General features: G+C 42.9%; 1 protein-coding gene across 5 annotated transcripts in view; it reads right to left on the bottom strand.

Moving 5' to 3' along the window:
- Nucleotides 1-3,344: 3,344 nt before the first annotated feature.
- nhsl2 (NHS-like 2) overlaps nucleotides 3,345-26,793 on the bottom strand; it is a 222,453-nt gene continuing 199,004 nt past the window's right edge. For all 5 annotated transcript variants that reach the window (XM_033609311.2, XM_033609312.2, XM_078164060.1 and 2 more), the window contains exons 5-10: nucleotides 13,022-13,204; nucleotides 9,490-10,597; nucleotides 7,463-8,621; nucleotides 6,950-7,262; nucleotides 4,950-5,067; nucleotides 3,345-4,241 (exon numbers count right to left, since the gene is read on the bottom strand). In XM_033609311.2, the coding sequence (XP_033465202.2) occupies nucleotides 3,902-4,241; nucleotides 4,950-5,067; nucleotides 6,950-7,262; nucleotides 7,463-8,621; nucleotides 9,490-10,597; nucleotides 13,022-13,204 (3,221 nt within the window). In that variant the 3' untranslated portion in view covers nucleotides 3,345-3,901. The remainder of the gene's footprint in view (nucleotides 4,242-4,949; nucleotides 5,068-6,949; nucleotides 7,263-7,462; nucleotides 8,622-9,489; nucleotides 10,598-13,021; nucleotides 13,205-26,793) is intronic.

Raw genomic sequence — 26,793 nt, 5'->3', positions numbered from 1 at the left:
GAGAGGGAAGAGAGAGAAGAGAGATGGGAGAGACAGGGGAAGGTTAACAGAAAATGGGGGAGGGTCAGGGAGGGAGGAGAGGATGGAGAGAAGGTTAAAAGAGGAAAGGATAGAGAGGCGGTGCTACGTGTAAAAACAGAGAGAGGTTGCAGTATATAGGCGAGGAGAGAGACGGAGTGTGCTACTGTATGTGCCAAAAGAAGAGTGATTACAGGAGAGAAAAAGAGAGATGATGCTATATGCAGAGAGACAGATGGAGTGTGTTCTCCAGCAGCGATGAAAGGAGGAGAGGAACGAGTGGAAAGGTGGAGGAGAAGGAGGAGGAGGAGGAGGAGGAGGGCATCGCAGACCACCACCTCACCTCCGAGACGAAAGATACAGAGTGTGAAAAACGTGCACGGAGGAGGGCAAAACAAACAAACTATTCCTGTAATGTCACTCTGCGACAGTGCAGACAGACGGATTCTCTGGCTAGAGCTGTAGGAATCTCTATAAACAGATATCTGCATATTAATGCAGAATCTGTTGACAACAGGACAAGATTTTGGTATCAGAAATGTTCTGGTTTCCATTTGCGGTGGTTTGAAGTCTGGAGAGTACTGACATATCACATCTGAGTGGGCTTTGCTTGGATGCTGGGAAACAGATCCTGTGGAGAGGCGGAACGCATTAGCCGAAACGCAGTCTCACAGGGGACTGCCCATTGTTCCGACTGCCCCAAAAAATTTCCCATTGAACTGAAAGCCCATTTTGCTGAAAGCGCGTTATCCAAAAAACAAACACCCATGACTCCGAAGAAGTTTAGTTTCTCCAAAAATACACACTGCCTGTAGCTAGACAACCCAATCACCAGAAAAAATGTTAGACTTGTACATTTGTACAGTATTTTGTAGCAGGTACGCTGAAACTTAAGGTATCTTAACGACATTGTGGTGAATGTGTGGGTAGGTTTGGGCACAAAGTCCACTTGTTTAAGGTTAGGAAAAGATCCTGTATTGATTTGAAGCACCCACATTAAGTGGCAGAAAATCGGGTTCGGTGGACTAGGAAATGCCACAAAGGGTAGGTAGAAGACCTGGGATAGGTGGCCCAAATACACAAAGGGTTGATAAAAACACTCAGAATTGGTGGCTAGAACACTATTGAGAAACTGAAACTAACTGCAGGGAGTGTGCATTGTTGGAGAAACAGGACTTTTGAGCAATGGGCGTTTGTTTTTGGGATAACAGGCTGTTGGAGAAATAGGCTTTCAGTCCAGTGGGACCTTCTTAAGACTAATGGGGATTCGGAATTTTGGGCAGTCTGAACAATGGAATGGCATCATCTTGAAATACACCAGTTATTGTGCGAAGACAATTTAGCCTTTAATTAATCACATGTAGATATCCATTTACAGAGTGCCATGACTCTCTTTATATAGCATCTCATGTTGCCAGTCGGACTGTAAACTAGGGATGCATGATATATATCCGATATGCCTATATGTAACAACTCATTTGACCAATAACTGAGACCAATATTTCTATCATCAAGTCTCTTCTGTAGTGGAATTAACATCATAATATTCATGCATACTCTTGATGACTCTTGATACTCATGATGGCCCACCAGCAGATGGAGACATGAAATAGAATGCTTTTCAATGTATGTAATAGTCATTCATTGTGCAAAATACCGTATCCGTATCGGCGGATACCAATCAAGTGCCGATATATCGTCGTGCATCCCTACAGTAGACAATGACGAAGTCTTGGCCTGAATATCCAGATATCGCTGGCTACACTGGAATCAATGGAATATTGGCGCTTACCCCCATATGCTAAATCATTTTCAAACCTAGGTCTGAACCTCAGATTGTGTTCCAAGATTGGTGCTGTTATGACCAGGTGGTTCTATCATCACAAGACTCCCTCATTCCCGAATTCCAAACTCTGCCAGTTTTTCCAGAATCCTTTGGGTTCTGGAATCCTTTTTCCTTCTCTAATGCACTGGTTCTCAATCCTCTTGATTCCAGAAACCTATTGGTTGCGGAATCCCTTCTGGTTCCGAAATCCTTATGGTTCTGTAATGTATGGTTTAAGGGGGTCTGCTTAGGTCATTCTAATCCTATCCCAAGGAAAGATTGCGGGGTGACAGGACACACACACACACACACACATTCACACACAAATATGCACACGTAGTGAGGACACACACACAAAAATGCCAAACACATAAACAGGCACATGTACGTGCACTCTCTCTTTCTCTTTCTTCTCTGTCTTGTTCTTGGCACTTCCCTCTATACATGCACATGAACACACACAAGCACACAAACACACACAAGCACACACACACACACACATACACACCGCTAGGTCCCCTCTGGTCTGTTTGTAGTTTTTAACAGTCCTTTGGTCCCGTCACCAGAGACCAAAATGAATAAAAACCCTGTTTAATAACCAGGCCTGCTTCATGCTCTCCGTACAGAAACTCCACAGGCAAGATTTCATCTGCGCACACACTCGTATGAACACACACACTGTTCCGGTCTGTTCTGTTTGTCTTCCATGGCGTTACTCCTTAGTCTGTGTGTGTGTGTGTGCGTGTGTGTGTGTGCTTGAGTGTGTTTTCCCTCCATGGTGTGGGCAGTTTGAAGTCCAAGCTGCTTGCTGCTCTGTACACTATTTTTAGTCTTTGTGTCTGCAAATGATATCCGTTGATAGATGTGTTACATTTATCTTTGTACATGATACATACAGAACAGTCTAATGAAACATGTACAGAATATGGCCATCTAGCATGTGTAGGAAAAATATAAGAAAACAAAAATGTAAAAAAGACTGGAAAAATAATGATTGATGAGAGGCAAAAAATGTAGCGACGCAAAGGGTGCGCCATCGAAATGACCTCCGATGCCACGGAAAAAGAAAAGTGCTTGCGTTCCAAATTGCCGTCCATTTGCTCGGTGCTTCTGTGGAATGTTTTATGAAGGTTCGTGTTCATCGCATGAGCGACAAAATCTGTGACATGCTCATGCCTCATCTTTGGTGGCAAAAAGCCCCCATGTGGTTTTTCTTTGTAAACCCTGCGCTTCATCCGCTCAGATCAGAATGTTCAGTTTTCTGACAATGCTGATGCCTGCTATGGTATTGCCTTTACCATAGAGAGAACAAGAGTTATGATGCCCAACGTTTTGGGCATGCTTGCTCTTTCAGATGCATCATCGCACCTTTAATAACTTATCCTTATATTCGCGTAGGTCTACAGGTGTGGGTGCTGTAGCGCTACTGGTTGGAGGGTTTCGGTTAAACCGTAGACGAATCATTAGGAGGTCTTGCATCTTCTGAATTTTATTCCATTCATTTCTTGAATTCATTTGATCACTGATCCTCTGTGGTATCCTTGTGGATCAGTATAACTGGTTACAGATTCATTTATATGACCATTGTTGTCATCAGGGACTGTTGTCTTCATTCAGGAGTCAGGAGTAAAGATATCCACTGTATATCCCTATATTTCCTGTGTCTACTCCACCCATCCATCTGTGCATCCAGCATCCACACTGAACTTATCCCCAATGAGGAAAACACGGAGCAGTGTTGAAACGTAACCCTAAAGCCTCCAACTTTCAGTGAAAATATAGTGAGAATGAACTTTGCTCTCCACAGATTTCTCGCTCTCCTAGAGGGACCAGTTTGACAGGGAACAATAGTGCTTCAACCATGGGAGGGACCATTTTGTCCAAATATGTGCTCCAATTTGATTGGACAGTGCAAATGGTCAATCAGTAGTTGGAGCAATCCAGTTGGACATGTGAGTCAGAAGGCCCCATCTGCAGTGGGTGGCACATTGTAGAATTGGTTGGTAGCTTTGTCAACAGCAAACGGACCTGGTTAACATCCGTTGACAACACTTCCGTTCATTGATCGTTGGGTTTGCCATTCCCGGATGCGACGTCTCCTCCCTCGCCAGTCGTCGACGTGGTGTTTGAAAACTCTGTGACCCGTCGCGCCAGCGGGTTTGTGCTTTTGAGAAGCTCCATGGCGGAGACTCTGGCTCCTCCGCTGGAAGACTTGCTGCCTTTCTTCTGGAGCAGGGCCATGAAGTTCTCATTGCGGGAGCTCGACCTCTGACTGCTGCCTAAGGTCAGATTTCGGAGGTCGCTACCGCTGGTGCTGTGCTTCACCGGGGACACCAGGCTCTGGCGGCTGCCAAAGGAGTCTGTTGGCTCTTTACGTCCCAGAACCTTTCGCTTGGACCTGGGAGAAGAGAGAAGATTATTACTAAAGGTGGAGAGGGAAGATATAGAAGCATATTTAAATTCACCACCATTTCTGACTGATTGAATTCACAATTTGAAATTTACTCCTCAGGCTTGATGGGTTACACTTAGATTGACATGCCTCCTTTTAGAGAATAAAAGAATTTAAAGCATGTTACTACAGAAGGGACTCCATCCTTTCTTGTAAGAGATAAAAACATTGACTCCTGTTCTTCTTCTCCCCCCTCCTCACCTTTTTTTTTTCTCTGCCTTTCAAGCTATTTTCAGCCTCATGCAAGGTAAAATCATGAACACTTGTTGCTTAGAGACTAGCTTTCTTGTGATTCTCTGTGTGTGCCTGCATCCATATGTGTGTGTATGTGTGAGAGAGATTCTGAGAAAAGGACAAAAAAGGGCCGCTGGTCATGCAGTAACACACTGTACGTGTAGCTGTTGCTAGGGAACCTTATGCTCTGTCCGCTTTACACCTTTTCAACAAGACAATGCATCTTTGGTCACATGCTTTGGGTTATAATAAGCAGGCGGACAAGCTTGGCATTGGCTTAAACCATTTGTGCCATCAGAATAAGTTTATAATGGCACGGAGAAGCATTTACTGTAATATTACTGCTTGTAAATACTGTATTATGGATGTATACTGTATGTCTGAAATGTGTATTGATGGTATATGTGTGCATGTTCAAACCTGTGAATAATAGTGAACAGGTCTTCGGTGGTGTGCGTTGCAGGTGTGCTGGCCAACAAGTCGTCGTCTGTTTCCTCGGCGATGTGGAGTACCGTCTTCTCATTGGCTGTTGAGTCATCTGAACAAGACAGAGAAATCCTTTTAAAACATCAAATAAAATGTAGTTTTTGTAAATGACATATTTTTAATTTAACACATCATGTCTGTAAATTTCTGCTGGCTTTGTGGTTGTTTGGCCAAAGCCAACATTCATAATACCTGTGTATGTCCCTTGCAATTCAGGTAAATCTGAATCAGTTACATTCAGCTAATAATTACATAATAATGATAAATGTCATCTTCGCTGTTACAAACAGTGGGAACCAGCCTGTGTTTTGATTTAGTCCAATTTTAGAGCGATTTGGCTTTGATTTGCTTCAAAACCGGAGAAATCTTTGCTGGCAGAATCAGGAGGTAATGTATCAAATACAGCAGGGAAGGATCCTAATCAAATGAAGCAGCTCTGACAGGCTATCATTGATCACATGTATCTAGTCTGCTAGCTGCTAGGCTAATTCATACAATGTAAAATGCCGTAGGCTTGTACTAAATACATTAGCATGTTGTATTTGTGGGGAAAATGTGTCTTCTGCGAGTTATAGTGAAGCTGATTTGTGTACTTGTGTTTGAAATTGTCTCTATAAGCCAAGTTTAATGTGTGTTTAATGTGTGTTTAATGTGTGTTTTGAATCAACTCAACTTTACAGCACTCCACAGAAACCCCACTGCCGACTAGTGTTTTAGAGGTGTAACTGCAGAGTGACACAGACACACCACTGCACAAGTATAAATGCTCACAATGGTGTAGGGCATGTACATAGACTATAGTGTAGGCACATGTATAAATCCCACTTCAAGAAGAAAGTAGTTTAAAGAGCGAAAGTCCACATAAGGAGGCAGCTTGAGGTTAGATCAGTCAAACAAAACAGGACTTTTACCCAGGAGACCGTTGTTCATGTCCCGCGTGAAACTAAATAAACTTTTAGTTATAATAAGGTACGTCTGTTCCATTTTTTTCTCCTAAATCTAATTTATGAAACTTAACTTTGATAAAGCTAACCAACAGAGCATTTTGCCTAAACTTAACCCACCTACATTAAGTTCAGTCTGTAACTTTTTGTTAAGTTCGTAACATGACGACCCCATTACCAGGGGGCTAATTCATTAGATATCATATGAAGCGTTGAATGAGGATACGTGAAATACTGTGTATATGGTAAGGTTTATTTTATTGTAAACAGCTTCTAAATACACAACCACACCTTGAAATATCTAATAAATGTGTAAGTGCACATATATCTAGTCATCAAACACTGCAACAGTAGGTGAGTTACCAAAATGAACTTGCTGCTAGCAAGCTAAGCCATTAGAAACTGTGTCTAAAATGTGGAATAGAAAAGCTTTTTGAGGAAGACAATGAACAAATGAATCACATTTCTTATTGTCTGATGAACTACTTAATATAAAAGAATACCTCACTGAAAAAGAATACCCATATTTTTACCAAAACACAGTTAAACAGTTCTCATCTGACCCTAGTAGTTAGCTGTTTAACTTTGTCTCCCGCAACTACATTTACATGACAGAAAAATATAAATAGCTGTCCATGCTAGTATCAGATGAAAGCTGTTGGACATGTTTGGCATAAATATGAACACACTGAGTGTGCAGATGGTAAGCAGAAAAGTGTGTTTTAGTGGTTTGAGTTTCTGTGGACATTTTGATCCTTTTATTTCACTTTGGAACTGGGTCACCATTGGAATCTATTTTAACTGCCGCCATGAGCAAGTTTATTAAAGTCACCTTTCAAACCCACAGGGTAAAAAAATTTGCTCCTCAAAAGTTAAACTTTCAAAGGGGTACTCCTTTTTAATGTTTCTTTTAAATGTTTAAAGTAAATCTGGAGTTACAGTTTGTGTGATGAAGCCAGAGCATTAATTTCTAAAATCTGTCACCCTTACCTGCCCCAATCCCAGTGCTGGCCATTTTCCCTCCCAGCTCTGTGAGGGAGGAATCCTGCAGAGATGACTGAAGTGATGACTCTTTTGAACTCTCCTCTTCTGACTTGTCATCCAAGTGGTTCTCATCTTGCTCTAGCATATCAGGAACACTGGGAGAGCCGGGTAACTCTTCTGGTGGGAATGCTCCTACAGGAGACGGAAGACCCACAGGGCTTTCAGCCTGTGGGGTCTGACGTTCTGTGCTGCCATTGGTGGAGTGGACCGACGAGGGAAGAAGCAGGACATTCGGCTTCTTGGGGACTGGAGGTGGAACCTGGAAACAAATGAGAAATTAAGTACAGCAACAATTCTGAAACCTGAGTACAATTACTTTAAAAAGAGGATGTTTACAACATTGACAGTCTCTACCTCCATTAACTGTATTTCCACTGTTTGCCTTAATGACACATTTAGTGACCTTAACTGCAATGTTGCCCCTCAAATAAGCCATTTTCAGAGAGATGTCTTTCTCACCTTGGGTTTCTTTTTGTCTGACAGCTCTGCCAGACAGGAGATTGTCATCCTCGAGGGGAGGGTCTTGCTCTTGTCCTGTAGCTCCGGGGCCTCCTGGTTACTACAGGGAGAGGGGAGTGAGCCTCCTTCCCCAGAACGGATCTCTGGGTCGACATCAAACTCAGGCTCCAGTGCTGGGTCTTCCAGGAGAGGCTGTGGGTCTGGAAGAGGAGGGAGATCAAAGAGGGACTGGGAGTGGGGGAGGAATTGATGATCATAGGCAGTTTGTGGAATGGTGGTAGAATCTGGGAGACCAGAGGGACTTGTTGTTTGTGGTGGAGGTTTTTTGGGTTTGGGTTTTTTCATGACTTTGTAGATGTTGCCCAGGGGCACTGGTCTGTCCACAGGTGAGGCAGGAGGTGAGTCAAGGGCTAGAGGAGAGGTGGAGGAGGGGGAAGGAGACTTGAGCAGGAGGTTTAGGGGTCGTTTGGGTAATGGGGGCTTGATGGCGACGGGTGGTTTGGGTTTTGGGAGGGTGGGTGGCGGACTGGGATCCTCGCCTAGGTCTCGGTTATGCTGTTCTTCTTCTATGGTGTCAGATGCCCCATCAGGGCAGTCCTCCAAGTCACCACGAGAGACTGAACGAAGCCGAACAGTCTTGAGCTCATTCTGGGTGACAACAGGCAGTGCCTGTGAGGAGCTGGGGCTGATTTTTCCTGGTTTTGCCGCCGTCGAAGTGTCAGAATGTCGTCTGCTGGCCTTTTGCTTTGGCTTGATTGATGACAGCTCCAGATGTGCATTCCCAGGCATCTCAAAGGACAACCTAGACCTTGCAGCCGGGTCCTTGGGCGATGGTAGTGATGATTTTCTTTCTGGGATCTTCGGACGCAACTTACATCCCAATGTTCCTGTTGTCCCTACTGTCCCCTGACCTGCCATTTGACTGAGGGGAACAGTTGGGGTGGGAGTCTCTGACTGGCTGGAATAGCCACTTGATGGGGACATGAGTCCTGGGGGTCTAAAGGGTGAGGAAGCCTTGATGTCTGTTTCCATGGAGAGCTGTGAGGGTGAGGTGGCTCGGGAGGTGGCGGGAGAATCGAGCAGGGACTCTGAGCTGCCTCTGACTTTCATACATTCAATCACTGTGGTACCTGTTGCTGTGCTGGAGCCTGAAAGAGATCTGGAGAAGAAAGGAGAAAAGAACTCAATGCATTTCTAGTTTTTTTTTATAGTCAAACATCAAGAAAACTTCAGAGCCAATGCTTAATAATTTCAATTACAAAACTAATAACCAGGTTAGGCCTGTCAATCATAATGTTATCAACTAATCATACGCTAAATGGACATGACCTTGATCATTTTGCTGACCTTGATATTACCTGTTGTGTTTACATGGGTGTTTATTTACGTAATCATTTTTTTAGCCAACATGATGCCAGAATAAACAACAGTTTTTCCAGACCATTATAAGACTTGGGCGCAGGAATTCTCCCTTTCTAGTCTCTCCACCTCAGCCTACTTGCACAAATCAAAGGAAAAATAAAACTCTTCAAAGGTGACAAAGCATAGTTTACCAGCAATCTGCAACTGTACTTTTGGAGTGGAAGAAGCACAGTCCTGATGGTCGTTAGCTTGCCAAACTGTGGCAACCAGCTGAAAAGTCTGTCGTTTGTAGTTTTACCTTCCAACAACTTCCTCCTCCACTCCCCAAATCCACCGGCAAACTGCCTGACTCCCACGCTGTCAACCCCCAGAGCAGACACCGGCCCAATTATGGAGGTAACTATGGTGCTCCTGGAGCTTTGCTAAGCTTTTCGATTAGTCACAGGAGACATCACTTGATTTTGCTGTTCTTTGCCAAATTTAGTATTAGGTAATTTTGGGCAACTCTTTTGGGGTACTTTTTTCTTTACATACTTCCTATACATGTTAACTGCATTTTAAAAAGATATCCTCAACAAAAAGAAGTTGCAGGCTGAAACCAGGCTGATAGACAGATTCAAACTGGATTGAGAAACTAGTAAGTAAAGTGTAGTTTCATTTCCTACCTGTAAGGGTCATTCTTCCACTCCCCTAGCTGCCAGTGAGTGGGGAAGGTCAGCTCTGTCTCTCCCTCCCTCTCTGGTGCCTGGACCTCCAGGCTTGGAGGTCCATCAGTACCTCCATGGCCCAGCTCCCGCTCAGCAACAATGGGTTTGGAGGAGCTGGGCAGGAGGAAATCAGGCTGGAAGTCTGGAAAGTGGTCCCTGGGAATGTGTAGGCTTTTTGGCCGGCCATCCCGGTAAAGACTGCCTTCATGATGGATTCTCCCCTCAGCTTCTCCGAGGTTCTTCATAAGAGAGACGCTCCTCACAGGGGGTGGTGGCTTGCGCTTGGATTTCTTAAGTGATATTGAGCGGGAGCGTAGGCGCAAGCGGCCATCGGCACTGTAGTCTGAAGCCGTGACAGAGATTGTGTCTGTGGTGCTGGCACTGTCCTCAGAGCTCCCTCGAGGGTAGAGAAGGGCGTAGTTCTCACCCAAACCAAGGAAGTTATGATGCTGTTGTTGGTCTGTTATTGCCATAGCATTACCATTTCCTGTAAGCAGGATGTTCCCGTCTGGCTGGCCTAAACCACCTTCTGTAAAGCAGAAGGAACCAGAATCCGTGGGCGTAGAAAGGGAACGCTCCCGGAACTTGAAGGCGTTTGCCGCTGCTATGGAACGTGCCGACCTCTCCCGCCCTCTCACTGCTTCCCCAACTCCCCCACCTCCTCCTCCCCTCCCTCCATCCGCTGCAGCCCCTTCCGTCTCGCTCCGCTTCCCCATCATCGCTGTTGCCAGTGAAATCCCTGGTATGTTATTCCCTCCTCTCCCAGAAGGGTTCGACACAGACGTGAATGAACTGGAATGTGAGCTCGCTGGCTGTCCTGAGCTCACTAACATCACCCCGTCTTGCGTCCCTCCTCCTGAATTACCGATGATGGTGTGCTGTTTGGGTGGGACCGCTGGGCCTTTGTTGGTGCTGTATTTGTAAGGTTCGTTCCACACTCCAGGAGAAAAAGTGGAGCCCTTAGGTCCGTTCCAGGAAGCGGACGGTGTGTTTGAGCACAGCAGCCCAGAGTGGTCCATAGTTCCTGGGTGAAACTGGTCCGGAGCACTATGCTCCAAATTGTTATCTGTGGAGGGGGAAGAGGGAGAATTATTACAACTCTACTGATGAGAACAAACTCAACTGGTCATAAAAACTCGCATGAAGAAATGAACACTCAACAGTTTCTATCTATAGCTGCCCATTTAAAGAACTATTAGACTTTATAGCAAATACACCCCCCTCCAAAAATTAAAAGATATGGACAGAGTATATCACCCTTAACAGCATGTAGTTGAATGTCTTGCTTACTTCTAAAGCTATAACTCCTTTGGATATACTGCACGCTCTCTGCTTGCCAGCTAACTTATATCTGAAAAGTTGTGGACTCCTGCAGACTGTCAGCACAAAATCTTTTACAGAACTTGGCCGTTGATCTCCACGATTGGTTGCGTTCTTTTTACTACAAGGTGTGAATGTTGGCCCGGCTCTATGCCTTTGGATTAATTATTGAATGTCTACTCATTTTGGGTGTTCCTGTAATTTTGGCCCCTTTTGTGATTGGTTGTTGCAACCTGTAGGTATATTGTTCGCCATGCTCTGCAGTGAATCAAGAGTCAAAATAGGGTTATAAATTGTTAAGGCTGGGTCAGTGTTAATTTTGGTAATTTACATTGAAAACAATTGAAACCATGACAAATGAGGAGACATATCAAAGCAAAAAATAGATCTTTGATAAAAACTATGGCAAAATGTACGATTCATTTTTGGTTGACAAGATGAGATGGGACTAAAATGTCAGTGATGGACTATCAGACATTCAAATGAAAGGAAGAGAACAGAATGATAAATTATTTTGTGAAAAATATTAGAAAAATGTTTTAAAAGAGGAAGCAGACAACTGTGCTTGCAATCATTGTCTAATCCCATATAAGGTGTATGAGACTGAACCATGATGGGTTGGTTAATGCCAGGAAATAAGCAACTGTGTGTGTCTGTCTGTGAACAGTGGAGCTGTTGAATTGATATGTGGAGTTGTTAGTTGCGGCTATAGCAGTTAGCAGCTAGCCCCGCTTGTTAGCCACTGAATTGCAGCACTCTTGAAGTGCAGTTTTAATCACCTAATTCTGTGAGAGGACATGACTTTATATCTCCAGACTAATATGTTGTAGATTTAAAAATAATTCAGGCTTAAATAAAGATATTTTCTGCTTCTTAACAGTGAGATCGATGAGTTTGAATTTACAGTGAACCTGGGTACAAATAGTTGTCTTTTTAAATTTAATAGTTATGGCCTCAAAGTTTTAGAGTGTGTGTTCAGAAATCATTCTTTAAACCTTTCAAAAACTCTACTAGAAAAGTGTGTGTAAATGTAGAAATTACTTGTATGTCTAAATGAAATTCTGATAACCTGTATTATCCTAACTGCATTAATTTAAAGGGAAAAACATTTTGACTAAAAGTTGACAAAACTGTAGCAACTTTTGAGCAACCATAACCTTTGTGGCGTCCACAACAACCTGGTCTCACTTGTCGAAACCCGGCCTTTGGGCAGTGACTTGACGAAGACTAAGACTAAATCTAAAATACCTGCCAAAATTAATCCCGGACTGGGTCACTGGCATGGAACAAATGACAGAAAAATTGTACTGCTGAAGTTAATCTCTTTTCTTAACACAAAATCAATTTAAATCTACTTTTTAAAATGTCAGGTACCTGCCAAGTTTAGATGTTCTGCTTTTTTTCACCCGTCCGCAATTAAGGCCTGATTCAGGTTAAACTGTTTACAAGAACCCTTCATACCCTGCGATTGAGTATCCCTGTTGCAGTGAATAAACCAATTAAGCATGAAAAGATCCTGGCTGCCGGCGACGCCATCTTTCACTGAGCAAAACCGATTACTGCAAATACAGGGGAAAGAAATGATTAACACAACATTAATCCCTCTTTGTTAAATTCAAAATTTGGTGGGTGAAAAGCAGAAAGAAAAATGATTGAGATGTTTTTTTGCCACAGTGACCCCTTTTAACATGGGATTACTCTAAGTATGAATATAAACATTCATCTTACGAAGCTACATTTAAGGGAATTGACACAAAAATGCAGCAAGCACTGATTAAATTTAAAAAAAAAAATAAATCGCAAAATAAAATAAAATCTTTGATCTTGTCACCTTTGTTTCACTAAAAAGTTGATTTAAAATATAAAACAACATACAAAAAATAGCTGTCATGGTCCTATTTCTGCCGTCTTCCAAGGTATCAAATGAAAAGGGAAATGTTTAAAAGCACAGTCAATCACATTTCTACAAACACCTAGTGCAGTAAAATTTAGAGTTTGTAAGTATGTATTGTATTTAACAATCCCAACAGACTTTCAGCTGACATTGGAGTTAGTGGTTGATGCGTAGAGATAGTTGTGAGCAGTGACAATATCTGCACTTCAGGAACACGAGAAAGAAGAAAAACATTCATAGGCGGGTAAGTGCTTCCCTTAATGGTGACACACACACCTGCAGGTAAGGTTGTGTCGAGGTCAGAGTGTGTCTTCCTCAGGGGGAGGTTCTGGTGGAGGGTGTCTGTGACAGGCTCTAGGGAGCGGGGCTGGTGGGGGAAGGGGTCCCCTGGAGAGGGGGATGGGGACGGGGAGTGCTGGAGGAGGTCGACACCGTGGAACTTCCCTCCTCTCCCTTCACCTGGAGGAGAAACAGAGGAGCAGTGGGGGTCAGTGAGAGGAAGAGGAGTTATCTCGCTTGACACGCAGTAAATTCAATAAAACATTAAATCAGATCATGTTGTTGACATGGCAATAAAGTATTAGATTATGACTCTTGATGAATTTGATTCTGTGAGCATCACTTGATTTAAAGTCAGTCTTAAAAGGGTTCAGCGTTTTCAACTCACATCTTTTAAGATGGTCGAGACAAATGTGATTTAGTGTTTTTGAAACTCAATAAAGCAGGCTTGTTTTACTCAGGTTAAAATGGATTTTTGTGAGACATGGAGACACCTTTACAAGACCAGGCTTTTACTTGGTATCCATGACTCGATATTTGACTTCGACTTGAGACAAATGAAAGGACTTGACTTTCTTTTAATTAAATGTTTGCATTTTTCTAGATATTGAGAAGTTTTCTTTTTGACACATGATTGGTGATTTCTAGTGCAATGCATGCAAACCTGGCAACCTACTTGGACGCAGCAGACACCAATGCATGAGAACGCTATCATGGAGGCGATTAGTCCAAAAGTAAAAAAAATATGGAATAAAGAATTAAGGAAATAACAAGAGGAAAGAACAGTGGTATGCAAGGTCTGCAGCTCAAACATCTGTGATGCAACCACCACAACTTCATCAATCACTACAAAAACTACAACAAAAGACAACTGAATGTGTCTTTTTAGCTTACCAACTGGTCAAACGTTTGACCGGATCATCAGACTTTCACATGAACTGACTTGTGACTTGCTTAACCTGAGCAATGACTGACCCATTTTGCTTGACTTTTAGGAGGGACTCCACTTGACTTGCTTGATTCTCATTCCAGTAATATGGGATTTGCTTGAGATTTGAAGGTTAAGACTTTAGACTTGCTTGTGACTTGCGTGTGACTTACTCCCACCTCTGATTAAAGCAACAGCAGCAACAAAGGATTAAGGGATACGCTCAATATAGCTGCAGCTGCATTAGCCATAATATTAACTTCTGCATGAAATATGTGATTGATGATTCCTAAGAAATTGCTCACATGAAGCTCAAACGTTCAGTGAGCAAGAGCTTTTCTCTCACATTTAATATTCAATTCAACATCGTCTATACTGCTTTTTCTTTTTAACAAATGTATAGTTTTAATTCAATAATTGTTTGCTGATAACCTACTGTCATTAAAACTCATTAAAACACAAGTTCCTGCAGATGTTTCATGATAAAGCACCACAAAGAAAAGGAGAAATCTTGCCCAATGAACTGCCGAAAACATAAATACTACAATAAAGTATTATCATGATGCATGGGCAATACAAACTTAGTTTTATAAAACAGATAGGTCAAATCAAGCAATCTGATTGGTTGTAAGTTGTGATATAATAATCAGATACAACACTGATTACTAATTCCTTTAATGGTAAATGGTAAATGGACTGCACTTGTGTAGCGCCTTCCAACTACTCAAAATGCTTTTACACTACTGAGTCACCCATTCACACACACAGTCACACACTGGTGACCAAGGCTACCATACAGGGTGCCACCTGCTATTCAGTAACCATTCACATGCTCTGGACACAGCAATGGAACAGCCATCAGGAGCAATTTGGGGTTCAGTATCTTGCCCAAGTATACTTCAACATGCGGACTGGAGGAGCTGGGTGTCAAACCGCCAGCCGCTGACAGGCGTAAAGAAGGATTTAGGACTTTTTCCCGGGAGACCAGTGTTTGGAACTGTGTTAACTATGAGTCATTTTAAGGTGCGTTGTCACCATATTTCTTTTCCTACACCCAACCACAGTAACTTTACTTCCCAAAACCTAACTTCTGTAACTTTATAATAATTACATAACTACACATTAAGGACCTAATGTCATTCATGGGGCGCTAATTTGTAGGATGTCGTATGAACTGTTGTGTGAGGACACATTGCTGGAGGCCACTGGCCAAGTTTTTCTAACAAAATGTGAAATAAAGACTCATTTTTAGCACTCAGATTTACTCTAAAATACGACTGAAAAATTAAATGAGGAAAAATAAACACAAATTTCAGTCAGAAACACTTTAGCAGTATCACACTAGCAGTATTATACTTGGCGGTATGGTTTTGTTCTGGGGCCTCTCTGCCTGTCCTCAGGCCCACGGACAAAGACTTCTCTCCCCTTCCACATGCAAACGAGAAAAGCCTGAGGCGGAGAGAGTAAACCTCCCTGCCCTTCCATGCTCCTACGTAGAAAGCCTGAGGCAAAGAGACCAAACCTCCCTGCCCTTCCATGTGCCTACATGGAAAGCCTAAGGCAGGGAGAGCAGCAGCAAAGACCCCTGGGAACAGAACCCATCAGCATCAATGACAAACAGAAATGACATTGATAAGTCAGACACAACATGAAAAGGAGGAGCTGGGGTGGAGGCGGCTTGCAAAGCAGCTTGCAGAGGAAGCAGCAACAGTAGGCAGGCCAGAGCAGTTTAAATAGGGTGCTCTGAATGAGATTTGCAAATTGGTTGCATAGAAATCATGTGATCTATCAGCTGACTCCCTTCCATCAATCAGCTGCTCCATCAGTTGATTGGCTGTTTGAGATCAGCTGATGTAGCTGAGATGTGAGCTGAGCTTGACATCATGTCCTGCCTGAACTAACACTATGCTCAATGTTTGCAGCTTAGATTGAACAGTAAACCTTGAACGAGGGGGAAATGTGAGCCATGCTGTGTGCATTTTATTGACATTATACTACTGGATTTCCTGTTACTTGATCACTGTTTTGAGCCACTGATGCACAGAGTTGCCTCAAGTTAGTTTAAATCAACAGGTTTTTGACAAGAGGCCCCCTCAGTGGAACAAGTACATGTCACTGGAGATGACAACCCGTGCATTAAACTGATGTTACATACTTGAACAGCCATACTCCTCTTTTTTTCTGCCACCAGACACCATGATGTTTATGTTCTACATTTTCCGTAGTCAGTTTTTAATCCGAGGTGATTTACAGCAGATGCTGCTGAGAAACCTGCTGCTGTGTTGTACTTCCTGTCCTTCTCATGTCTTGTCTGAGCAGACAGTAATCCAATGAGTCATCGTAGGCAGCAGGTACCCACTTGATTACCTCAATGACATGCAGTGCAGTCTCTCACCCAGCTGCATAATTCAGTCAAGCTTCTATTAAGCCATCAGGCTTGTTTTATAGCGACAGTCATATCCGATGCTGTCTGCTGTTAAAATTTATCTCCCGCACAACAAAACGATACCATTCTGTGAATTTTGTTTTCCTCAGTGAGGAGACTGAAACACACAAAATCAATGAGGCAAAGCAGAAAATGAATCAAATTAAGTTGGATCGATGGAAAAGTGTACTGTGATGCAAGCAGTGCCTTGACAAGTTAACGGAACAACACAGTATTTGTTGTACAACTATTAATATGTGTCAGAAAGCTCTAAAAATAGAGATCTCCTGCTTCTTGTTTCTTTATGAATCAAGCACGGTGTTGTCGAATTCAATACCTCCTTGTTTTGCAAACAATAAACGAATGCGACGCTGAACGGAAAACCAAAAACAAAGCGTAGGAAACCGTCTGTGGCTCCATCTCTTTACCTCCTACACATTCACCATCTCTTCCTCTACCTGCTTGTCTACCTGTCGTCTCTGTCTTCTTGTTGCCTCCCAAGGGCTTTGCAGTCACACATGACTCCACCCCGCCCTCCTTCCATTTTGTTTCTGTTTGTGTCCTCGTTGCAGCACTGTGTATGAATTATACATCCAAGCATTGAACAACACAGAGCTACAAATATTTGAGCTATCTGTGAGACCAAAGAGCAAGCTAATAGCGGAGAGGCTCGACATGAGAATATTCCAGACACAAAATATTTGCAGAAAACAGAAGTAATTTAGCTAAAGTGACACAGTTTTTAAACAAATTTCCTGAACAATGCTCAAAGACACAAAGAAAGAAACAAAATGTAGAGTTTTCTTACAGAGCAAAGCTCGTCATATCTAGTTGTGCTGTTGTTCATGCAGTTTAAAGGACAAATGCAGCCTTTTTTCACTTGTGATGTAACAGTAGGTATATGGCAGCCAGTGGAAAACACCTGTGGTGACATCACATGCATTAGCCTTTTGCGGTTTAGTTTTCCGGTAACTCAAAGCTACTCTGACTTACTTTTTCATGGCAAGGAATGAGTCACTTTGACAATGCTGTAACTTCCCCCAGTTCTGTTAAGGGTTAATGACGACTGTGAGTGCTGATCATACACCTTAAAAGCATACTGAGTTTCAAATGGTGAAAGAGATTGAAAAGGATTACAGTTACAATGGAGATTTATTTGTAGAGATGAAACAAAGGGACAGTCCACCCCAAAGTCAGACACAGGTGTCTTTCCTCTAACCTGTAGGGCTGTTTATCAGTCTAGATTGTTTCAATGTGAGCTGCCAAGTGTTGGAGATATCGGCCGTAGAGATGTCTACCTTCTCTCCAAGATAATGGAACTAGAAGGTACACAGCAATGTCAGATCCAGAGATCATGACCTGGTTACTCAAGATAATCCACAGACCTTGTTGTGAGCAGTCCTATGTAGGAACTATTTTCTTTCTACCAAACTACACCTGCCAAGCGTGCTTCTACTGCTAACTGACCTAGCACCACTAAGCTAACTAATGTTACAGCTCAGCCGAGGATGACGCCATAATGTTTACATCTAATGCTGTCATGAGCATGAGGCTCTTGTCCATGACAAGATTGCAGCCTTCCTTCTGCATGGTGAATTCGGTAGAAAGGTAATAGTTCAAAAGTTTTTGGGAGAATTGAACACCACAAGCCCAGTGCCATCTAGTTCCGTTATTTTCAAGAGAAGGCAAGATATCCGCCAATATCCCCAACACTCAGCAACTCACACCAAAACAATCTAGACCAGTGGCTCTCAACTGGTCCAGCCACAGGTTCCAGGTTCCTCTTAAGTCATTTGTTCAAGGTCCACATAGTTTAATTAAGCATCATACTTGCATTTGCCCAAGTCGTCAAGCTAGTTTGCTGTCTCTATCAAGCAGCTGGCCATTAGTCACTCTCTCTACAGCAGAAAATGGCACTTAAAAATAAAAACTCTGCAATGGAAATTCACTGCACTTAAAAATAAACTGTTTTTTACAAACTTGACACATTTGTGAGTCACTTGCAATCCATCCAGAATGGACCTGTGACACACCACTTGGGAACCACTGATCTAGACCAGTGATACTCAACTTATGGCCCACGGCACAGTGCTGGGTGGTCCCAAAAAACATTTTCTATTTCACAATAAAAATAAATTGTTTCACAGTGAGAATTGTTCTGTACTTTAGTATACTTAAGGTGGATCGAAATAGAGCTTGTTTATCAAAAGAAGTGCCAGTGGAGGATCCCCCACTTCCCCACAGAGGTCCTAGCTAAGCCCCTATTGTCCTATAGTCTTAGAAACACCCCTGCATGCATGTATGGGGCTGCTGTGACTGGCCCCTGCTCTCCTGTCGTTTTGTAGAAGTGGTCCCCAAGCAAAGCAAGTCGAGTGTCCCTGATTTAGATTGATAAACAGCACTACAGGTAACATAGAAAACATATGTATTTTTGATTCTAGGGTGAACTGTCTCTTTACGTGTGAAGCATCTCTGAAGGCTCTCAATAAAGTCTCCACAAATTTGATTCCAAATGCCTGGACATGAGCTGTAAGTTTTACCATTCATCCAAAAGGCTTCCTAGCTGGTATCTATCCCTATGAGGTGACTACATCTACGCCTGAGAGGTGTGAACATCCGTTTGAAAAGAAAAGTCTTCAAAAAATCTTTAAAAAAAAAGTTTAGCCTTTACTCAATCACTGACAACTTGAAAATGTGAGTAGTTGCCAAGTAACCAGAACTCTGGTGTTAAATTTGGCTGAGAAATCGAGGCTATAAATGACACATGTTTCAACAGTAGTTATTTCAACATGTTGTTTGGACCTGCTTCACGATCAAACATGCTGTAACCAAGACGACCACTGGTTTCAACTAGGGATGGGAATTGAGAACCGGTTCCTGTTAAGAACCGGTTCCAACTGGTCCTATTCATCGACATCATTAGCCTTTATGCTTAACGATTCCCTTATCGATTCTTTTCATTACGCCGAATCTATGCTCGTCAGTCAGCAGCCCGTTCAACAACAAAGAAGACGTAATGGCGGAGAGACAGAAGCGGTCAAAGCCGTAGCTTCACTTCACGCTGTTGTTAGCCTCCCTGGAGCTGCTAGCTCACTGTGGAGCTTCGGCGCATCCCCGCTCCAGGTGGACGGCGGGCGGGGCGCTGTTGTTGTTAGCCTCCCTGGAGCTGCTAGCCCACTGTGGAGCTTCGGCGCATCCCCGCTCCAGGTGGATGGCGGGCGGGGCGCTGTTGTTGTTAGCCTCCCTGGAGCTGCTAGCCCACTGTGGAGCTTCGGCGCATCTCCACTCCTGTTGTCGGATTTCATGGGAACACCAAGGATGGTAAGATGAGGGCAGTTGAGTAGATTTGCACGCTATTTGTTGTTATAATATGCTGGGCTAGCTGCGTTAGCTGCCTCACCTGAGATAGCTGCACTAGCTGCATGGTGTTGACACACTCAGGCTGGGGATGCTTTTTCTCAAATCTTTCTCATCATCTTTCTAAACTAGACCATGGCTTTAAAGTTCATAATAAAACGTTCTGAAAGCAGATGTATTGGTTACAAACAACAGGAGGTGATATCATTAATTCACAGGAGGAATCGATAAAGAATCGGATTGATAAGCAGAATCGATAATGGCATTGATATCAATAAAATCCTATCAATTCCCATCCCTAGTTTCAACCCAACATCTAGAAATCTCATGACCTGCAAATCAGCAATTTAACAATGAGATAGGAGGGCTGGGGGTGTCTTGACACTCCAGCAGGTGATGAGTTTCTGCACAAAATGAATTTTGGAAGCCAGAAATCTAATTTCCTGGCTAGATAATCATTTAATTACTGATTTAATTGAAACTCATCAACCCTGGCAGATGTACCACGGTCATTTTATGTTATCAGAGAGACGGAAAGTCCTTGCGGGATCTTCTCACCTGTTTGTCTGATTCACTCAATGACTACCTGTTTGTTTTTCCTCCTGTCTTTTTACCACTGCTACAGTCTATTCACTTCAGTCATTCATACTGTGTCTATTCCAGCAATCTGTCTGTGTAGCTCACTGAGTGCCATTCAACGGCTGTTCCCCTCTGTGCATGAATAAATAAGAGTGTTAGCGCTGAAACATCTACAGCCATCCAGCAGAGACTAAGCTATGACTCAGCCATTGAGTGGAGCTAAATATGACTTCCTGTCTGGCTGTCATGCATTTATCCACTTCCTGCTGGACCGTCAACCTGCTTAATCCTGATTTCATCCAGGCAAAATGGCAGTTTGGAACCCTTCAGGCTTGGACAGCATGTAACATACGTGCATTACAGTCACGTCTACAGCCCGTCTTTCAAAGCACCGTCCTCACCCTCCATCGGCCTTGTCTCTGATCCAACTGCCGCTCAGAGGTTGGGAGTCTTTGTGTTGCTCCCGCAGCCATAAATAATAGACACTATTTCAACTATCAGCAGCCTTCACCAGAGAGACAAGACGATGATTCATTCATCATAATGTCTCTCCAGTATGGCCCTGGTTGCACTGCTCTCCTGCCTGCTGTGAGTTGTGGTTAGAGATCCTGCCCTGAAACACAGATGTTACAGTTTTAATCCCCGTTATTGCAGCTAAAAAACAGCCTTACTCCTTTTAACAGACTGTCCTTGATTTCCCACCGAAAGGACTTTCATCACATTGTTAAAATCCAGATGAAACAGGAATGTGAGAGTATCCAGTTTCAGTATCGTCACGTATTTCTGAGTGAAACAAGATAGGCAGGCAGGATGTGATGTTGAGAGGAACAGATTTGATCATTGAAAAGTCGGCCTATCATAACAGAGAGGCTCCGTCAGTGTACACCGACAAGATAGTAGTATCTTTCAGAGGGAAGTCTATCATATAGTCCATGTAGTTCACTATAAAATGCCCTATGCATAATCTGAAGCTGTCACAGATACCACTCTCCTCAAAGCCTGTAACCACACTATTTTGGGGAAACTAAGACACACAGATGTAGCATGCTGTTGCTAGCTAGCAACTATTAGATCTTAGCTCTGTGCAGCTACAAGTTGCAGATTGATTGATTGATTGATGGATGTCACGATATGAGTGCAAGTCATATTTAGTTTTACAGGAAGAAAACAAGATTGGACTCTGATATAAAAATGAGAATAAATTTATTTGGGGGATTTTTTGGCATATATTGTTACATAGGTTGACAATATGACCCGGGATGTGATTTAAAGGGGTTAAAAAGGTTTTATTTTTATAATGTCATTTTGACTTTAACTAATGTAATTCCTCTGCCAGCATTTTGACGTCAAAATACTGTGTAAAATTTGAAGCCAAAATATTAACTTCTGAACATCCGTGCCTCTGTGATCATCATATCTTATCTTCAGGTTAACAGCTCACTTTCAACCTTTACAGCAGCAGTTGACATCTGATGAACGATGCTCTGCAGCTCCAGACAAAAAGAGAATGAGGACATTACACGGAGATTGTTCTGTCAGCTGCTCCTAGCAAGGTCAAGAACGAACTGTCAACCTTAAATTTGAAGCCAACACGCAGAAGAAAGTCCTGCAGGTGCTCAAAACCATGAAAATCTCTATTGTCCTACAAAGGCTAACCACAGTAACTACACTTTTGGTCAAAATTGGGTTATGACTGGAAATAAATCTGTTCTATATCTGCTCTGTCCAGTGCAGTAACAAAATCCAACCAAAATCCAAGTCAAACCACAGTAAATGTAGTTACTGCACTTTGCCTGGGGTTCCCGGAGATTTGAGATTCCAAGAAAAAATGCAGTGGGTCTATTACAGCAGATGGTCAATGTAAGAATGAGGATGATAACAACAACAAACGATTTTAACGATGTTTAGGTCGGGGGACTGTTAGGGCCATGGCAAAACCTTTAGCTTGCACCTCTTGAGGTAGTCCATTGTGGATTTCGAGGTGTGTTTAGGATCATTGTCCTGTTGTAGAAGCCATTCTCTTGTCATCTTTAGCTTTTTGTTTCTACAGATGGTGTGATGTTTGCTTCCAGAATTTGCTGGAATTTAATTGAATCTCTTCTTCCGTCTACCTGTGAAATGTGCACTGTGCCACTGGCTGCAACACAAGCCCAAAGCATGGTCGATCCACCTTTGTGTTTAACAGTTGGACAGGTGTTATTTTAATGAAATTCTACATCCTTTTTTCTCCATACCTTTGCTCATTGCATCCAAAAAGTTCTATTTTAACTTCATCAGTCTACAAGACTTCTGGCTCTGAATTCTGTGGTGAGGACGCAGGAAAGGTTTTCTTCTGATGACTCTTCCATGAAGGTCATATTTGTACAAGTGTCACTGCACAGTAGATCAGTGCACCACCACTCCCGAGTCCGATAAATCTTCCTGCAGGTCTTTTGCAGTCAAACAGGAGTTCTGATTTACCTTTCTAACAATCCTATGAGCAGCTCTCTCAGAGAGTTTTCTGGGTCTTCCAAACCTCAACTTGACCTCCACAGTTCCTCTTTACTGCCATTTCTTAATTACATTGCGAACTGAGGAAACAGCTACCTGAAAACACTTTGCTAACTTCTTATAACCTTCTCCTGCTTTGTGGGCATCGGTTATTTTTGTTTTCAGAGTGCTGGGCAGCTGTTTAGAGGAGCCCATAAAGGCTGCTTATTGACAGGACAATGTTTCAGGAGCTTTGAAATTTGCATCACCTGGCCTTTCCTAACAATGACTGTGGACAAGCCATAGCCCTAACAAGCTAATTAAGGTCTGAGACCCTGGTAAAAGTTGTCTGAGGGCTCAAATGTCTTGGGGTGCCCAAACTTTTGCATCATGCTCCTTTCATTTCTTCCACTCTAAAATTGTGCAAAACAAAAATAATACACAGTTCCAGCTTGAAATGTTGAAAAGCATGTTTCATCTTTAACTTCATGCCTTTTGGAGATCAGTCCATCTTCTACTGCCCAAACCTTTGCATGCCACTGTACTTTGGAGTCACCCATCAACACCTACTCAAATTAAAAACATCTTGCTCTTTGTTTGAACTCAATCAAATTAGAGATGCATTCAAACCGTTGCCCAGTGATGGATTCTTGTCCCAAAGGATCTCAGTGTGGAGCAAATAGGATTTTCAGCAGCTCTAAAAAGTTCCGCCCCCTGTCAGATTCCTGCTGGATGAAGGCGCTCCAGGTAAACTGAGAGGATTAGAGCGTCTGCTGCTTGACGGCATGAATGGCTGTCTGTGTCTCTGCTAAAATCCACATTCACAAGCTGTCCGCGCCCCTCACACGACATTCAGAAGTGCATCCACAAAATGCCTGTTTTGTAGTTTAACATTCTTTTCTTTTTGTGCTGCAACATTTGCAAGCTGTTTAACTGCCCGTCTGCAAGCCTCATTATTTGCTGTTTTTGTGGAATATCAGCAACTGGAGCCAGATTTTCGATAAAACTGGATCTCTGTCAGGTCAAAATTAAAATAATGTTTTGACCAGATGAAAGTCAGAATATTTATCTTCGTGTGATGTGATGTTTTGCAAAAGTTTCCAAGCTGTCTCACTGCCATTTAGTTTATTTGTTGTTACAAAGGAAAGCAGTTAGCTATCTGTTCTTCCTTTCTAACTGCTTGTCCTTGCAAAGTCAAGCTACTTGTGTTTCAGTTTATATGCTGACACAATCTACATTGTGCACAAGGTCACGATTTAGCATCAGATATCAACAGATGGTCTTAAAACGTAATTAGATGCCTGTAGAATTAAAAATTAATTCATAAAAAATCCAAAATAATAGCGGAAAATCATTTGTGTCTTTATCAAGCAGACATATACTTGGAAATGTTTCCTCAAAATAACAAAAATTCCCCTAAAATCAGATATTAGGGACGTATAAATGAACCTAAATAAACATACATTGATAAGATGTCTTACCCCTGTCAGTCTGTCTCCATGCTCTGCATTCACATCTTCACTGCCTACAGTGCTTCAGTCATTCATGAAAATTGCCGGAGCGAGAAGTGCAGGGACGGGGAGACGGAGAGCAAGAGGAAGAGGAAGGAAAGTGGGAGGTGGGCGCTGTGACAAAATGTTCTCTCATTATCTTTCATTCATTATTCTTTCATCCTGTATCCCTCCATCTTCCTCTCCTCTCATCACGTCTCTCCTCCAGCTGCATTTTCCCTCTCCTCCTCCTCCTCCTCCTCCTCTTCACCTCTCTACTACGGCTCCCTTCTTCTTCCTTCTGGCGTCACTTTCACTCACTTCCTCTCTTTTCCTCTCGCTACTGTTTCTTTTCTCTTTTTTTTGCTTCTTCTTTTTAGGGAGGAGAGAGGAAGAGTGGCGAGTTGCCATGGCAACAGCAAGCTGGCTGCAAAGCTACCTGTTCGCTGGTTTACAGAGAAAGAGAGCGAACGAGAGAGATGGAAGGGTAAGAGACTGGGTGTCACGGTAACGAGCTGGAGAAATCGGGTGATAGACGATATTATTTTTGTCACTGTCAACAAAGCAAAACAACATATTGATCCTGTTAACAAGTATTGACTGTGTATCCAAAGCCTGAAAGAGCTCCGTGCTGTAGACTTCTGTTGCTGTCCAGAATCAATGAGCCACACTGTTGCACTGTCTGACACCTTCCTTCATCACCATGAACACACACGCTGTAGTTTATTTGGACTCAATCCCACACACCCTACTGCTGCTGTAAATACCATAGACTGTATAATATAATGGACGTAACCACTATGACATCACCCATTGGTTTGTGGATTCACATTTTGACATTTCAGCCGTCGCCATCTTGAATTTTTGAAGCTAGAAGTGAACGTATTTGGATGAGAGGGTGCAGCTGTGGAGGAGCGAGAGGTGGATCTGACTCATATGCCTCTTTTAAGGAATATCACGCCGTGATGTCGCCTTGCTGTTCTGTACATAAGGTACAATCACGGAATGGGGGGACAGAGTGGTCTCGCCTTCAAGCCTAACAGTGTCTGTATAAACACAACAGCCTGCAAGGCGGGATCGGGCAGCACAGGTGTGAGGTTTTGAGGACGTGTTACACATGCAACCCACCACAGGGGATTTAAAAAGTAGCTGTTAGCAGTTAGCGGCTAATTCAAAGAAAAAGGAAGTCTTTGCACACTGAGTCCGTTTTTCTTGGATGCATGTTTATTTGAATCTGTCATTCGAAAAAAAATTGTTACACACACAAGCCTTGTGATTCCGATTTGTTGCAAAAAATTCCCAATACGTGACAAGATTAAAAGACGTTTCATCCTTTGCGTCTCTCCACTGGAGTTACTTATCTGGTTGTCACCACTCCCGCCCTGTCTCCACATTCTGTGTGCGGTCCACATTCTCCTCTTCATCATCCACCTGAACATCCCTATCAAACCTGCTGAAGTAGCTATCTGACTTATGAAATGATTCTGAGGCGGCTTGCTCAGTGTGTGACGTGCACTTGTAGATAAAATATAGGCCTATATTAATGAAGGTTCATTAGTACGGTTTTGTATTTCTCTGTAATGTAGCACAGTGTTAACAATGTTACTGACACTATTCTTTCTCACACCTTCAACTCAAACCAAACTATATTATTAGATAATTGAATTAATATCATAAACTTGCAGGCGACTAGTTGCCTAATGGCCGTAAATGACGGCTATTGGTTGACTGGGAAAATCCTTAGTCGAGGGCAGCCCTTGTGAATACCCACTTGAGCACCAAGTGTATATTAATCCTCAGCTGGAAAAAGTCCCCTACAAACACACTTTGCACTTGTTTTTGAGTAATGTTTATTACAAACTACAGTGCCCAGCTGTTGCAGGAAGTTACTGACCTATTTTCAAAGATTTACGCCTCAGTAGGAGCCAGTAGGCTCAAGGCTGAGAGCCGCAGACAGGTTTGAGAAGTCAGGAAGAATTTAGAGACGGACAAAACCATTTCTCTTTTTCAAGGGCTTTTTTGACAATAAGAAAAATACAGAATAAAGGTCTTGTCCTTAAAGTACTCCTCTTTCTACTAACTCTATTATCCCTCTACCTCTCTCCCTCATCTTCTCCCTTTGCCTCCTCTCTTCTTCCTCTCCCTGTGTCTATGTCTTCCTCTCAGAAGGAAGTGAATACCCACCAAGTACAACGCCACAGGCATGCATCATTATACCTGACCTTCTACTCTACTACACAGTGGGTGAGGAGCGGGAGACAGAGGGGAGAGAGGGAGAGTGGGAGGAAGAGATATTTAACTATAGATGCATATGCGGGAGAAGGAGGGGAGAGGCACCTGGTGACGAAGCAGTTGCTATGCCAAAAACCAGGAGGACACGCACACACACGCACACAAAGTAAACAAGGAGGAGGCTCGGCTGAGACGAGTGGAAGCAGGAGTGTCAGAACGATGCTGCCGAGGATGACCACAGCATACTAACAGCTCTGACAGCACACACACACAATCACACACACACACA

Source organism: Epinephelus lanceolatus, chromosome 22 (genome assembly GCF_041903045.1).
Source record: "Epinephelus lanceolatus isolate andai-2023 chromosome 22, ASM4190304v1, whole genome shotgun sequence".
Lineage (NCBI taxonomy): Eukaryota > Metazoa > Chordata > Actinopteri > Perciformes > Serranidae > Epinephelus > Epinephelus lanceolatus.
Note: the sequence above shows the minus strand (reverse complement) of the source record. Positions and strands in the feature narration are given on the sequence as shown.